Source organism: Triticum aestivum, chromosome 1A (genome assembly GCF_018294505.1).
Source record: "Triticum aestivum cultivar Chinese Spring chromosome 1A, IWGSC CS RefSeq v2.1, whole genome shotgun sequence".
NCBI classification, from domain to species: domain Eukaryota; kingdom Viridiplantae; phylum Streptophyta; class Magnoliopsida; order Poales; family Poaceae; genus Triticum; species Triticum aestivum.
Window position 1 is genome coordinate 339189475 of NC_057794.1, and position 16507 is coordinate 339205981.

General features: G+C 52.3%; 3 protein-coding genes across 3 annotated transcripts; 1 reads left to right on the plus strand and 2 right to left on the minus strand.

The window, feature by feature from the left end:
* Nucleotides 1-7819: 7819 nt before the first annotated feature.
* LOC123049437 (probable glutathione S-transferase GSTU6) lies at nucleotides 7820-8967 on the minus strand. The gene is made up of 2 exons (XM_044472357.1): nucleotides 8609-8967; nucleotides 7820-8519 (listed from the first exon to the last, which is right to left on the minus strand). The coding sequence occupies exons 1-2, from the start codon at nucleotides 8930-8932 to the stop codon at nucleotides 8133-8135; spliced, it is 711 nt and encodes a 236-aa protein (XP_044328292.1). The 5' UTR covers nucleotides 8933-8967; the 3' UTR covers nucleotides 7820-8132.
* A 521-nt stretch (nucleotides 8968-9488) lies between these two features.
* Nucleotides 9489-10624, plus strand: LOC123049427 (probable glutathione S-transferase GSTU6). Its single transcript, XM_044472349.1, has 2 exons — nucleotides 9489-9876; nucleotides 9998-10624. The coding sequence occupies exons 1-2, from the start codon at nucleotides 9553-9555 to the stop codon at nucleotides 10385-10387; spliced, it is 714 nt and encodes a 237-aa protein (XP_044328284.1). The 5' UTR covers nucleotides 9489-9552; the 3' UTR covers nucleotides 10388-10624.
* Nucleotides 10625-11520: 896 nt separating this feature from the next.
* On the minus strand, nucleotides 11521-12463 carry LOC123049416 (probable glutathione S-transferase GSTU6). Its single transcript, XM_044472339.1, has one exon. The coding sequence runs from the start codon at nucleotides 12422-12424 to the stop codon at nucleotides 11714-11716; it is 711 nt and encodes a 236-aa protein (XP_044328274.1). The 5' UTR covers nucleotides 12425-12463; the 3' UTR covers nucleotides 11521-11713.
* Nucleotides 12464-16507: the final 4044 nt, after the last annotated feature.

Consider the following 16507-nt stretch of genomic DNA (forward strand, 5'->3'; position numbering starts at 1 on the left):
GACTCTGGTTGTCATCGGAAAGGACGACGAACAGAGGATTATATTCCCAGGTAAGAACCATACTGCCTCTATGTGCAGGTGATGGAAGCTCCGGTGGCAAGCCGGACTAGCGAGTTTGCCCATTTAAAACGGCAGTTGGATGCGGCAGACGCCGACATCAAGCTTGTTAACAAAAGGCTTGATGAGGCACAAGGTAAGTGTCATTATCTGGTAAACGCCACATAGTAAGATCAGCATGATGCCAGCGTCTTTAATATGTTGTGACTGCAGATGGAACTGCCACTGTTGAAGCCTTGCGGGCAGAACTTGCCCGAGCCAAGGAACAAGCAAGGTTTAGTAATGCGGCTACTTTGAAGGCGGCCGAAGAGTTGAAGGCCGAGAAGGCCGCGCATGGCGAAGGCCGAGATAAGATGGCCAAGATGGCCATAGAATTAAAAGCCGCTGCCGACCATTGTCGGGTTCTTGAAAAGGAAAACCTAGCGAAGGCATCGGACCTTGAGAAGGCTGCTGCGACGAGAAAAGACATCCGCTCTGCTATGAGGGCGAAGAAGGAGGAGCTGCGGGAAGCCGGGGATATTGTAGCTGGGAAATCCTTTATGTTGCGGAGGAAGTTCGGAGATCCACGGTATGCCTCTCTGGATCGGCTGTGGAGTTCGGAGGATGTGTATATGGATTTGGCGGCGAGCGCTGCCGATGCGGCCAAGTACTTCCAGGGTCAGACGGACCGTGAAGTGGACCAGCTGTTTTGGACACAATTCCATTCTCCCGAGCGTCTGCTTTCATTGACTGACCAATTAGCCGAATGGGCCGAACTGAATAGGTTGTCCGGACTCGCCATGAGGTCTGTTGTGGATCAGCTATGGCCGGAAAGGCCAAAACCGAACACTATTTCAGCTTGGTGCAGCAGTTCCTTGACGCGGTGTCGCGCATTAATGCGATGAAGAGGTCGGCGTGCATAGAGGGCTCACAGATGGCCTTTTCCCGTGTTAAAGCATACTGGGCGGAGATGGATGCTACCACTGTTGCAGCGCAGGATTCGGCCATAGGCCGAATGGCTGCTGAGCACTTTTTTGAAGAAGTTCTTGAGGGTGCTCGTTTGATAGAGACCCAGTGCTCAAAAAATATTATGTTTGAGTGACATGTAATCTCATTGTAAGCAAAATGCTTTTATAAATTTTTATAAGGCTATTTTTATACTTTTGCCTGAAAGTAATATGATGCCTCCTGGGCGGCTGTTTTATGTATACATGTGTATAACCTAAAAGATTGCAGCCGTCGGCTTCAACCCCCACACATATAATGCGGAGGTGCTCGCAAAAAACACGTGTTCACACTTAACCCAACGTCTTGGTCCTATTAAGGAGGAGATAGCGGAGCGTGCGAGGCAACCGGACTATAATGCTTTAGCACTTTCACTTAGCCATAGGAGTTTGACAGTGGGGCTACTAGATAGCCCCTGGTGGCTCCGCACTCTCCCGATCCCGGGGTGCGTACATGCCTGGCCGGAAAACGGCCCTTCGTTAAGGTGGGGGAATTCTAACATTCCAACAGGTCATCGAGTGGTTGACCAGGCAACCGGACTATAATGCTTTAGCACTTTCACTTAGCCATAGGAGTTTGACAGTGGGGCTACTAGATAGCCCCTGGTGGCTCCGCACTCTCCCGATCCTGGGGTGCGTACATGCCTAGCCGGAAAATGGCCCTTCGTTAAGGTGGGGGAATTCTAACATTTCAACAGGTCATCGAGTGGTTGACCAGTCTCACGCTATATTATGACAGTCAGTTTTCGGCTTTCTCTACTGAGGTGCTCGTTCGGATGAACCAGGGCACAATCGCAGTAGTTCTCCTGGTGCTACCTTAGCCGGTAAAGCGGAACGTAAGGTACCAAAACACAGGAGCTGGGCAAACCCAACATTTGACCAAAGACAATGATTCGGAGCTGATGCATATAGGGCCAAACTCGCGACGCCGAACACTCCCTAAGGTATTCGGTCTTTGTGGTATAAACCGGGCCTAAATAATGGCCTTTGTAAGAAGCCCCTTGTGTCCAGGTACGTGCATTGTTCTGGCGTGGCCACATGCCAAGACGTCAGCATCCTTCTCAACGGTGGATATGTATCAACAAGAGACAGTAAAAAAAAGGTTTACGCAGGGTCTTAATCTAAAAAGAATCCTTGGAGCGGGTCCCTGCTGCACGTCTGCGCCTGTGTCTCCATTGTGCCGTATCCTGGACGGGTGTAGCACGATGATCGTCTGTAAAAGAGAGGAATTTAGGTGAAAAAGTTGTCGTGCAAAAAAGATAGTTTTTAAAGAAACCGTGTATAATTCAAGATGAGAAAAAATTGCCACTTGTCTGCGCGTGTTGAGCCCCTTGTATGGACAAATAGGGGTGTGACCATTTGTTCGGTATAAATAGCGGCGCTGGCCTTGATTAGCTGTGTCTGAGGTCTTGACGACCTATTGGATGCTTTCGCTGGTCCGGGCGCCTTTAGTGTGCGGCTGCCAAGGCAGCCGCACTCTCTTCGGCGCGCAGAGATCGCTTGATATTTCCGTTCACTGGAATGATGCCACGTGGACCGGGCATTTTGAGTGTGAGGGAGGCGTAGTGTGGTATTGCATTAAAGCGAGCGAAAGCTTCGCGTCCGAGCAGTGCTTGATAGCCACTTTGGAACAGAGCGATGTGGAAGGTTAAATACTCGCGGCAGAAGTTATCGGGGGAGCCGAATATAACTTGTAGTAGGAGGGAGCCCGTACAACGAGCCCCTGGGCCTGGCGTTACTCCTTTAAAGGTAGTATTGCTATGGCGAATGTTTGTTGGGTCTAACCCCATCCCGCAGATTGTATCCTGATATATTAGGTTTAGATTGCTGCCACCGTCCATCAAGACTCGTGTGAAGTGATATCCGCCAATTACTGGGTCTAATACCAGGGCAGCCCATCCTGCGTGTCGGATACTTGCTGAGTAATCGCGATGGTCGAAAGTGATCGGTTGAGACGACCAGTGGCAGGACTTCGCAGTGACTGGCACTTGGGTATATTTTTCTGGGAGTGCCGCGTTGTTTTTTCCCTTGATCACGTGTAACACGTTTACTGTTTTGACTTCTGGTGGAAATTTCTTTTGTTCCCCAGTGTCTTGCTTGGGAGGCTCGTCCTTGTCTTCACTTGGTGTATCCTCCCCCTTGTGTACGGCGTTGAGCTTGCCGGACTACTTGAAGACCCAACATTCTCTGTGGGTATGATTAGCAGGTTTACCAGGGGTACTATGGATCTGACATACTTGGTACAGAATTTTGTTGAGGCTGGACAGTTCATCCCTGGTGCCTTTAGAGGGCGGCTTTTGCTGACCTGGCCGAGAGCTTTTCAATTCGGCGTTTACTGCCGTGCCCTTCGTGCTGTCTTCTTTATTCCGGCGTTTGTTATTGCTGTTGCGCTGTGATTTCCCGTTTCCATCTCTAACTTCAGATGTACTGGGGTCGCTGGTGCTGCATCTGGCTAGCCAGCTGTCCTCACCCGCGCAGAAGCGGGTCATGAGGCTTGTTAATGCGGCCATTGTTCTCGGCTTATTTTGGCCGAGGTGTTTGGCAAGCCATTCGTCACGGACGCTATGCTTAAAAGCTGCCAAGGCTTCGGCGTCCGGACAGTCGACAATCTGGTTCTTTTTAGTAAGAAACCTGTTCCAAAGCTTTCGGGCTGACTCTCCCGGCTGTTGAGTTATATGACTCAAATCATCCGCATCCGAAGGTCGGACATAAGTCCCTTGAAAATTTGCCCGAAAGGCGTCTTTGAGCTCTTTCCAACTTCCAATGGAGCTTTCAGGGAGGCCTTTAAGCCAGTGACGAGCTAACCCTTTGAGCTTGAGGGGTAAGTACTTGATGGCTCGGAGATCATCTCCTCGAGCCATATGGACATGAAGGATGTAGTCCTCAATCCAGACCCCAGGGTCTATTGTTCCGTCGTATGTCTCTATGTTTATGGGTTTGAATCCCTCTGGAAATTCATGGTCCAGCACCTCATCGGTGAAACATAAGGGGTGTGCGGCACCCCTGTAGCTAGGTGTACCGCGTTGTTCGGATGTTTGTTGTGTTGCATTGTATGCTGGGGCGCGCTTGCGTGGTCCATAGATGGATCTTGCTGCGCCGTCCTTTGGGTGCGAGCCCTCGCATGGGTCGCGTGTTGTATTGTGAGTGGCGTTGTATGCCGCTCTGTGTTGGTAGAGTGGTCGTTTATCCGGCTAGGTGGCTGCTTTGATATTTGGTTGTGGGGGGTCTGAGGCCTCCTCATCGAATTCAGGTAGCAGCTTCCGCTTTGGGTAGCTCTTGGAGGGGCGATTGTCGTCGTACCTCGCTGCTGTGTTGAGTATTTTACTCCATATGATTTGGAGTGTGTCTTGCGCAGCCTTGAGCCTTTGCTTCTGCTTTTTAAGACTCCTCGCGGTGGCAACAAGCCTTTTACGGGCATTCTGCTGCTCCGGGTGCCTGTCCGACGTTATGTCATCCGGACCATTATCCTTGATAGAATTTGTTTGTTCGGTTTGATTATCCTGATTGCCGCTGTCCGGCAGCGGTTCGCCCTGCTCCGGCACTGGGTCTGTGTGATCGTTATTTCTGTCGAGGCGGGATTTTGGGCAGCGCTTGCGTCGCCGCTTTGACTGCTTCTCGAGGGAACAAGCCTTCGGTGCGTCCTTCCGCTCCTCGTCGTCATCTTTTGGTGTGTCCACCATGTATCCGTCATATGACGAGGTGGCTTTCCAGGGTCCAATAGGCGCTAGTTTTTCATCGTCTCCTTCATCGGCGTCCATACCGTCGATGTCTTCAGAGTCGAAGTCGAGCATGTCGGTTAAATCGTCGAGAGTGGCTACAAAGTGGGTGGTGGGTGGGCTTTGAATTTCTTCATCGTCCGTATCCTGACCTTGCTGACCGTAGTCCGGTCAGGGCTCTCCTGATAAAGAGAGAGACTTTAGTGTCTTCGGAATATTGCCGAAAGGCGAGTGCTGAAAGATGTCTGCGGCAGTAAACTCCATGATCGGCGCCCAATCGGATTCGATCGGCAGGGGCGTGGAGGGTTCGGAGTCCGGAGAGGAGTCCGGCTCCTTGGAGTCACGGGTCTCGCGGAGTGCGGGGCTGGTGTTCGGCTCGATCGCCATTGGGATCGCAGCCCCCGAGGCGGCGTCCAACCACCCATCCTCGATCGGCGTAGTTGGCTCCGAATTAAGGGTCGAAGCCGATGCGGGTGCGGCCTCCAGGGCACTGTTCGGCGGCAGAGCTAGATCATGCTCGTCGTGACAGTGCGGCGCGCTCGACAGTGGCTCGAATCCATCGAGGATCAAGTCCCCGCGGATGTCAGCCGTGTAGTTTAAACTTCCTAATCTGACCTGACGGCCAGGGGCATAGCTTTCGATCTTCTCCAGATGGCCAAGTGAATTGGCCCGCAGTGCGAACCCGCCGAAGATGAAGATTTGTTCGGGGAGGAAGGTCTCACCCTAGACTGCATCGCTATTGATGATTGTAGGAACCATCAAGTCTGACGGCGACGACACAGAGGAACTCTCAATGAAAGCACCAATGTCGGTGTCAAAACCGGCGGATCTCGGGTAGGGGGTCCCGAACTGTGCGTTTAGGCCGGATGGTAACAGGAGGCAAGGGACACAAAGTTTTACCCAGGTGCGGGCCCTCTTGATGGAGGTAAAACCCTACGTCCTGCTTGATTAATATTGATGATATGGGTAGTACAAGAGTAGATCTACCACGAGATCGGAGAGGCTAAACCCTAGAAGCTAGCCTATGGTATGCTTGTTGTTCTATATGTTGTCCTACGGACTAAAACCCTCCGGTTTATATAGACACCGGAGAGGGTTAGGGTTACACAAAGTCGGTTACAATGGTAGGAGATCTACATATCTGTATCGCCAAGCTTGCCTTCCACGCCAAGGAAAGTCCCTTCCGGACACGGGACGAAGTCTTCAATCTTGTATCTTCATAGTCCAGGAGTCCGGCTGAAGGTATAGTCCGGCCATCCGGACACCCCCTAATCCAGGACTCCCTCAACCACCTATCGAAACCACGACAAAAACATCTGTGTCTCCAATTGCGTTTGAATTCTCCAAACCCTTCCCTTTACATTCTTGCAAGTTGTATGCTTTACTCTCCGCTGCTCATAGACTCTTTGCATGCTTGCTTGAATTGTGTTAAGATTGCTTGACTTGTGCTAAGATAGCTAAAATCTGCCAAAGACTAAAATTGGGAAAAGGATAGATTTTTAATTTATCAAGTAGTCTAATCACACACCCCCCCCCCTCTAGACATACTTTCGATCCTACAACAAGACCCAACAATCAATGGTCATCAAGACAGGGTCTCTTTTTGGAAAAATAATAATCAACCATGATATAATTTATTATTATTATTAAAAAAGGAAGGCCTCCGGCCTCTGCATCTAGACGATGCATGTAGCCATTTTATTAATTGTTCACACAAGACCTTACAAAGTAATACAATAGTAAGACTAAAACCACCGTCTAGGTAATATGTGTCGCTACTCCTATTCAATTGATGAAGGGATACTGATAGTCCGGGCCTAATATCAAACAGACCTCGTAGCCAAACCTATCATCTAAGACCTGAGGTCTCATCTAGAACTTCTGTCGGGTATGGGGCACCCACCTGTCCGGCGTACTCCTCAACCAGGACGCCTGTCGGGTATGAGGCCGCCGCAGCCACCTGCCACCAATCCATCTTTAGAACTATACTGCTGCATCTACCTTGCCCGGTCTAGCTGCCGTCGACGACACCACGACGCCATACCGCGTCACCCTCCTGCGCGAGTCCATCTCCACGCATTGGACGTCGAGTCACCACAGCGCCATGCCGCCGAGATCCGCCGCAATCAATGAGTGAGATGAAGCACCGCTCCACCAAAGAATCCATCCTCTGGTCCCTTGATCACGTGTGCATCTCCAAGAATGACGCCCCAAAGAGGGGAATGGCACTAGAGCACCGCCATCATCCAATCATCCGATCTAGGATTTCCCCCGAAGGTAGCAGAGAGTGGCCTTGAACTTCTCCACGGTGATGCCTTCAAGAAGGGAACGATGCAGATAGTGCCGCCACCGCCGGCCTTAGCAGTAGCCGAAAGCAAGTTTTCATCCAGATCTGTTCGAAGGAATCCAACTCTCGTGCGCGGCCGCCGCCACCACCAGGCTAAGCTCCAGCCGCCGCTGGCACCTCCATGATGCTCAGAGACCGCGAGACTCGCCGCCACCATGCCTGGGCCGTCGGCCGCCGCTGCCAACACCAACCCCCACCATCCACCGGATCTGGGAAAGGATCCCAGATCCACATCCCCCGCCACCCACCACCACAGAGGGGAGGAGGCGGCGCCAGCGAAGGATGCCGAGAGGGGGAGAAGGAGCCGAGGCAGGACCGGGCCGACGCCCGGCGCCACCAAGCAGAGGGGAACGCCCTGGAGAGTCTCTAACTGTGTGTGGGAGAGAGTCCCCACCCCCCCACCCCGCGCCGCCAACGCCACACGGCCTTTGGCCGGCGACGCCCCAGGTGGCGGTGAGGGAGGCGAAAGGGGCGACGGGGGCGGCGGTAGGGTTTTCCTCCAGGGGGCGCCCGCAGGAGCGCCTCGGGGAGGGAGGGATAATAGTCTGTCAACAATAATAGCCACGAACAGTCGGTCATGCAGACGATCATTAATAACATTTATATCAGCCCGTTACAATACCCCTTTCTGGTGCACTGTTTATAAGTCGAGTAGGGCAATGGACTGAGGGTTGAACTCTCATATTGTAACCTATGCCAAGAGCAAAAACACAACATTGAAGTAAGGTATTACCTCCCGCTGAGGGCCTAAACCTGTATGATCCCTTGAGCGTACTCTTATCCGCACCGATCGGTAGATATGATTGTATCTACATTATAGCCCCGTAGTATTGTCAGGACTATATGCATGACAAAGAATATATGTACTTATGATTTCTTACAAACGATTTGTCATCCTCTTTGGAGAAGTATCTACGTGGTGTCAGGAGGGAAACCAGTTCATTCTTTGAATCCTTGCAAGACATGATTATAGAGCTGGCCTAAACAGAAAAATCGCTGTATATACTTGCTAACTGACATGTAATTTTGTCACGACAGCAGCTGGGCAACCGTGGAACCAGCCCGGCGAGACTGAAGCTTCTTGAGGTACTCCACCGCCGTGTCAACGTCCGGCACCACCTCCTTGGCCGTATCAGTCTCCCCAAACCGCTCCACCCACGCGGCCAAGAGCAGAGCCCTGCCGACCTCAACGACCACGACGCCGAACATCTTCCGCAGCACCTCGAACCAGAGCAACTGCGAGCCGACGACGAGATCTAGGTACCCGACGGAGTCGCCGGCGAAGAAGGCCTTACCGTTCGAGCACGTCCCGAACGCCTCCTCCAACTGGCCGATAGCCGCGAGCGTGTCGCCGACCTTCTCCGCCCTCTCCTCCTCCGTCTCCGCCCACATGATGCCTACCCACGCCGGCAAGAGCTGCAAGACACCACCACGGCCATGAAACCCGGCTCAAGCTCAAAACACCACGGCAGGAAAAGTTGGGGCAACAACACACGCGCGAGCACCTTGCTGTCGGCGTAGGCGGCCCAGAAGCGAGCGGCGGCGCGGTCGTAGGGGTCGGCGGGGAGGATCGAGGGGCCCGCGGCCGCCCAGGCCTCGTCGACGTACTGCACGATGGCCAGCGACTCGCAGACGGGTCTGCCGTCGTGGATGAGCACCGGGACCTTCATGTGCACCGGGTTGGACTTGCGGAGGAGCTCGCCCTTGGTGAACAGGTCCTGCTCCACGTACTCGTAGCCGACGCCTTTCATCTGCAGCGCCATGCGTACACGGATCACGAACGGGCTCACCGTCAAGCCGAGCAGCTTCAGACCTCCTTCGGCTGCCATTGTTTCGTTCGCCGTCTTTTTTTTTCTCCCCTGCTCTATCAGTGCAACACTGATAGACACCGTATTCTTCACATTTGTTTGTATACCTCCGTGCGTCATCAGTGACGCGGTTGGCAGTCAAAGTACACTAGTTAGTCCACCTTTTTTCCATGAGATGACGGTGACATATTGTTTACGCTCAGCATTTCGGTGCACCTCGAGATTCTTCTCGCACGCGTGGATGGCTTGGCTCTGCAGCTTGTTGCCGGCCCTGTCGGTTTGTCCATAGAAACACAGGGTGAGAACAATGGCTAATCGCAGATGTGAAGCTGGTTAGCGACGGGTGGTGAGTCCGTTCGCGGAAGAAAAGTGAAAATTAGTGACATGCAATCACCAACTTCTCTCACACAATTCCGTGGAGAAGTGTTGACCAATTGCTACGTTCAAATGCATGATACGTCACCGGTGATGCAAATAGTAGACACACAAGTAATCAAGTACGCTTCCCATGGCTGCAAGCCTGCAACTTCCCATTTCCTTCTAGGAATACTACCCGCTATATAAACATCCAAAAACGATGTTGTTCTCGCATTGATTTCAGCACATTGAACCACGGAAGAACAGAGAGACGGAAGACAACAATGGCAGCTCAAGGAGACCTGAAGTTGCTAGGCTTGTCGGTGAGCCCATTCGTAGTTCGTGTTCGCATGGCGCTCCACATGAAGGGCTTGAGCTACGAGTATATCAAACGGGACCTCTTCAACAAGAGTGAGCTCCTCCTCAAGTCCAACCCGGTGGAGAAGAAGGTGCCCATACTCATCCACGATGGCAAGACCGTACTCGATTCTTCGGTCATCGTGCAGTACATCGACGAAGTCTGGGCCGCCATGGGGCCGTCGATCCTCCCTGTCGACCCCTACGAGCGCGCCACCGCCCCCTTCTGGGCCGCCTACGTCGACGACAAAGTTTGCGTGTTCTCATACCTCTGTTCAGTCTTCCTTGTCTTCTCAATTCTACCTACGTCGACGACAAGGTTTGTGTCTTCCTCACCTATGCTGACAAATTGTCACACGGTCTTCCTTGTAGCTATTCTCCGCTTATGTCGGTGTTAATAAAGCAGTGACGGAGGTGGAGAGGATGGAGAAGGTTAGCGAGACGCTTGCGGTGCTAGAGCAACTTGAGGAGGCATTTGCCAAGCATTCCAACGGAAAGGGCTTCTTCGCCGGGGACTCCATCGGGTACCTTGACCTCGCAGTAGGATGCCACTTGCACTGGCTCAAGGCGCAGTGTAAGATGTTCGGCGTGGTGTTCCTCGACGCCGGCAAGACTCCGCTCTTAGCGACCTGGGCGAAACGGTTCACTGAGACCGATGCGGCGAAGGAGGTGGTACCTGACACAGACGTGGTGATGGAGTATGCTAAGAAGCGCCAGGCTTATCGTGTTGCTGTTGCTGCGGCGGCAGCGAGTGCCAAGTGAAACGCTTCAGACCAATGCGACCGAGTATCGACTACCCAAGCATAGCGAAATCAAGCTGATCACTTATGTACGTATATATGTATTTGGGAGTTTAGTTTCCATCAAGTCTCCGCACGCACTGAACACTTGCTCTAAACAACAATGCTTTGTGAGGGTATAAGAGTGTATCATATGTTAAATAACTTATGTTGGAGGGAGCCTCCTAGCGCAATGACAAGTGAGTTATGTTTTCATTCATGTCATCTAGGTTCAAATCTGTCCACCTACCTAGTAACTGAAGTTAAATGGTTCAAATCATGCCATCTAGATTTTCAAGACTATGTTTTGCCTCCTGAGAACCGATGTGCTATTATGCTTTTGGTGCCCAGTATCAATTCTGTCCGGTTGTCGACCATTTCCTTGGCCTAGAATATCCTTGATAACTGTAAGATGGGTTATGTAAGATGGGTTATGCCCCTTACACTTCGGACCCGCCCCCAAAAAAAGAAAAGAATTAAAATAGACCATCTCTCTCCGAAGCCAAGTCACACATATGGAACACACCAATAAAAAAAAAGATAATATATCTCTCTTTCTCAAAAGGATTCCGAGCGGCCGCCGACGAGGGGGTGACTCGACAAGGGCTTCTGGTAGAAAATCAGAGGACACGTTAGTTCTAAGAGAGGGAATTGAATAAACCGAAATACCACATAACATATTGGTGTAAGTCATTGCGGCTAGGTCTATTTCAATATTGAGGTACGTTGATGTAATTTTTAAAGGTTGGGCCTCGCTTGTAAGTGCACGCATGACAAAATACCTAAACATGACCGTCGGGCAAGTAAAACTATCAATATCTCCCAAACCTTTGGTCCAACTGAGCTTAAATTTCTTTTCCATATAGTATTGAGTACATGTATAATTTAGTGAATCTTTTTTCACATCGTTTCAGCACATACACCTAGGTATTTTAGAGCAAGGAAATGGTCAAGGGCATTTCACCGGACGAAACCATGACGAAAAGACAAAATTGTAAAAACATATAATCTTTCAATGGCAAAATTGAGTAACCTAAAACCCAAAAAACAAACCCCACTAATGTGACAAAGCCAAGGACAGAAATGTAAATGTGCCTTGAAAAACAGAGGAGGAGCTGTCACAACGACCACACAAGTTTTCAAACTGATAATACCGCATGCTTGCATGTGATGTGTTCCTGAGAAACGTCGCCATTATTATTCGAGAAAAAGAAACAGAAACGTGGCCATTTTAGTAATTCCAGCTAATTCCACACTTGGCCATTTTCTCCTTGCATGCACCACCCACCCACCATGTCACCATGCCGCTTTATTGGGTGCTTGCAGCAGCCGCGGCGGAAAGCCGGGCCTGTATTGCCCCGGCGTACTCAACCACCCTGTCGACGTCCTGGAAGACCGCCTTGGCGGCGTCGAGCTCGCTAATGCGCTCCATCCATGCCGCCAGCAGCGGGGCCTTGCCGGCGTCTATTAACTTGTCGCCGGAGAGCCTCTCGGTGGCGCGCACCCACGGCACCATGCTGCCGAGCAGGACGTCAACGTACCCGACGCAGTCGCCGCCGAAGAAGCCCTTCCCCTTGGAGCACTCCCTGAGGCCATCCTCCAGAGGACCCAGCGCCGCCGCCGTCTGCCTCGTCCACTCGGCCCTCTCCTCGTCGGTCTTCACCCTGAACACCTTCCCCCACGGCGCCAGCAGCTTGTCCTCGACGTAGGCGGCCCAGAATCGCGCGACGGCGCGCTCGTAGGGGTCAGCGGGGAGGAGGGGCGGGCCGACGCCGGCGAAGGCCTCGTCGATGTACTGGAGGATGACCTGGGACTCGCAGACGGGCTTGCCGTTGTGGATGAGGATCGGGACTGTCTTGTGCACCGGGTTGGAGCGGAGGAAGAGCTCGCTCTTGCTGGCGAGGTCCTCCTCGACGTACTCGTAGCTCACGCCCTTGAGGTGGAGCGCGAGCTGCACCCTGACCACGTATGGGCTCGCCCACATGCCCAGCAGCTTCAGCTCGTCTCCTCCGTTGGCCATTTTCTGCCGTGGGTGTGCCTGAAGGTTCCGTGGGATTCTGTGGTTAGTGTGGAGTGCGGAATATATAAAAGATCGATGCGTCATCCATGATGCTTGTGCCGACGACTTTTCTCCCCAGCATGTGCTCACGCTCTCGTACATGACCTGTGTTTTCTTGCACAATGGTGCTCAGCCACGTTTCAGATTCCATCCCTACATTTTCTTTTCATGTCGAGATTGATCTTTTTTCATCCTGCATGTTTATAGTGAAGTGAACATGATTGCATGGTGAGATGATATGGCATGCTTGTGTGATGATATGGTAGTGAGGATAAGCCATTTCTCATACATCAATACATGTTGTGTGATGATATGGCATGCTTGCATGTTGAGATAAATATTTAGTGAGACTAGTTATTTAGATATAGAAGATGTCTTCGCTCCAACCATGAGAGCAACCATTGCTAGGGTTTCTGCTGCCTCCTACCGCGTAGCCGCCGGTCTGTCGCATCTCATGTGGCCTTAGAGCCATGAAGATGCCGTAGATCCTAGTTTTTGCCGGCGAGAGAGCTCTGTTTTTAGATGTTTTTTTAGTTTTGGTAGGGTTTGTGTCCTGCTTAGAAAGCTATGACGACAATGGCTTTCTGAAGATGGAATAAGATTCTTTCCACCTAGCTCTCGTTCCGATGGTGCTTCTAGCATCGTCGAAAGGTGTGTGTGGAGATTTATCTTCGACGGATCTCAAGGATTAGGTCGGTGTTGGTCTTCGATGGATCCACTTGGATATGATCTTCATGCGTCTACATTCGTGTGTATACAGGTTGGATCCTTTCGATCTACGCTTCTTTTCGTCCGCAGCGGTTGTTGCTCTGGTGCACTGGTCCTATCTTAGCACGTCAACTTTCCGATTGTCTACTAGAACAAGGTGTTCCTACCTCCGACAATGGAGGGGTGATGACGGCGCCGTTCCTTCAGTTCGCTCTAGTGTTGTAGTTGTCATTAGATGGTATAAGAACCTGAATGTAATTTTTAATTTTGATATTTTTTTTGTCGGAAATTTGCATGGGCACGTAAGTGTAGGGCACTCAACTGCAAAGCCCCACCGTCCGCTCGATTTTCTCGCGATTCATGGAGTAGCTGAATCCCGCACGAGGGCACTATAAAAGAGAAAATTCCTAAAAATCTTTAAGTTTCAACGGTGAAACTTACCAATTTTGCATAAAAAATGCCTAGTTTCAACAAGTTTAAGATATAATTTGAAACGATATTTTATATTGGATGTAGACACAAAACAATTGATTTTTATCAGTCACTCGTACCAAGTTTCAAACATTGAAACTTAACTTTTTTTCAAAAGTCGTCAAAATATATTTAGAATGAATCTTATTTGAAAGTGCTGATTGCGAGAAACACGAATATGAAAATAGATCTTAATTAAAAAATCATCTAAAAGATATAAAACTAAAACCGGAAGCCAAAAAAAAAGCTGGCACCAGGACCTGAGTGCCCCGCACTTGCGTGTCGTAAACCCTTGTCCTATTTTTTGTACTATTTTGATATTTGATGAATAGATTGATTATTTAAAGAAAATAGATATAAGGGATTGCTAAATCTCTTGAGACTTAACCAAGTTCTAGTCATTGTATATTTATAAAAAATTATGTGGACACCTGTGATTTAAAAAAATGCTATGCCACTTGATTGAGACCTATCCACACATCGCGATCTGGATCCCAAAATCTTTCTGTCCTGAGCGCTCCGCTCCAACCCACCTCCCCGCCGTTCGCCACTCTGGCGGCGGCGTCCACCCTCGCGCTTCGGGCCGCGTCGCCCCAAGCGCTCCTCCCCCCGCTGGCGGCCACTCCGGTCCCGGCGTCCACCAACCCTTTCCACGGCGCTGCGTTGCTCCGGCATGTCTAGCAGTCCGCGCTCGGTCACCTCCTCCTTCCGTCGCGCTGACGAGCGGCCGGTGGTGTCTGGCCTCGGCCTTTCCTCCTCCTCTGAGGCCTCGGACGCGCAGGGGCCGGTCGGCGGCGAGCCCGCGGCTGGCGCCCTGTCGTTGGAGACAGCGCCAGGTTGGGAGCAACATCGTCCCTCTAGGAAGGAGCAATGGAGGTGCCGCCGCGCTGATGATGCTGGAGCAGCCAAGGGTGCGCCTCTGCTCAGAACGCGTCGTGCTGTCTCGCCAGAGATGGCGGGCCTCTGCTTCAAGTGCTTCGAAGAAGGGCACTTCAAGAACGATTGCACCAACCAAGTGGTATGTTTCCGATGCAAGCTACCGGGCCACGAATCCAAGGACTGCAAGAGACCCAGGAGTCCATCGCCGGAGGAGGAGCTCAGGCGATCTGCGGCGGCCAAGGTCACGCGCTCTGGCTCGGCGGGCGGGCCGTCGAGAGTCCCTCCGCCGCCTCCCACCTCCCCCGCAAGCTGTGCCCGTGGCATGGTCGCGCATCTTTGCGCTGTGTCTTGAGTCCCCGGAGCGTGAGCAGTTCATCCCTTAGGAGCTTTGCGTCGTCCGCCGCTCGCCGAGCATGGGCGGCCTAGAGAGGAGGCTGCAATTCGCAATGGTGGCCTACGTTGGCGGGGCGAGGCACGACATCTCCCCCGAGTTCGTCGTTTAGGCGCTGGGAGCTGTGGTCGGCATCGGTCTGGAGTGGCTCTCCGTCCATTGCTACCGGCCAGAGGATTTCCTGATCGTCTTCGCGCGCCAGGACCATCGAAACCTGGTGGCGGCCAAGCCGTTCGTCGAGTTCAATGGCGTGTGGCTCTACTTCCGGCACTGGAATCGCCAAGCGCAGGCCGTCCACTCCATGCTCAGCTTCAAGGTGTCTCTGGTTCTCGAAGGAATCCCTCCTCATGCTTGGGAAAGGGAGGTTGCAGAAGATCTGCTAGGTTCGTCTTGCCTGGTGGATATGGTGGAGCCGGAGACCAGCGCTCGCCATGACTTGTCTGCGTTCAAGTTGTCGGCTTGGACGGCGGACCCGGACGCCATCCCCTCCCTCCGTTGGCTTGCTGTCCCGGAGCCTGGCCTGTCCTCGCCATTGTTGGAGCCTACCTTGCTCCAGTGCAAGATCCTGATTCATTTGGACTCGGTCTCCGATCTCTCTGGCAGGGACAAGCCGTTCTTCTTGGGGGTCTCTTCGGGCAATGGTCAGAGCGGGGCTCCCGTCGAACGGAAGGATCAGTGGGAACAATGGTAGTGCGGTGGTGACACCTTGTAGCCGGCCATGGAGGTTTGGAGTGCGGGATGTGAGAGGTTCTGTGCCGCCACCGAAGGCTCACGGCGGAGTGGCGTCTCCGGCGTGCTCTTTGGCCAGCGGTGATTGGCGCCTTCCGCCGATGATTGCCGCTGAGGGGGGATCTTCTATGGGGTCCACGATACCGGTCAGGGACATGCTCTCCGTTAGGGTCTCGACTTTTGACCACTTGACCATGCAGGCGGGCCCGCAGTCTGCCACAAGGAGAAGTGCGAATTCCAATTCGAATGGAGGATGCGTAGCGATCGGCGATGGTTCTGCAAGACAATTGACGTACCCCATGCGCTAGGGACTGGTGGGACCTGAGGTTCAGAGAGAGGTTGCCCCGCCCGTTGTGGTGGTTGCAGATGAGGTGGCCCCATCCGCTGTTTCGATGCGTGCTAGAAGAGTACAAGATCTGGTCATAGTAGAATCAAGCCAGCAAGACCAGGTCGACACGTCAAAAGAGCAAATTATCCCTGAAACCGACCAACCACGGGTTGGGGCCTCGGCTCTGGTGCCTTGTGAGGACAGCTTATTGCGGGATGCAGCTCGGTGCACTGCGGATAAAGTGGACAAGAAAGGCCAAGATCCCAAGAGACGGTGCATGTGAGGCCAGACAGGATGGCGACGTACAAGGAGAAAAGGACATCGGAGGAGGCGTGGGACACAAGCTCAGAGGTGGCTGGGCTGATGGGACGCACATACGTGATCCATGCACCCACCCGGTTGGTGGATGAGGAATCCACATGCAACGTCGAGTGCAACATGCTGAATACCGTCCAGTCGCAGCCTGTGGGTAATATATCACTGGATTTATCTTCAAATCCGGTTGAAGTGGACTCAAACTTGATGCTGGTGGATTCGG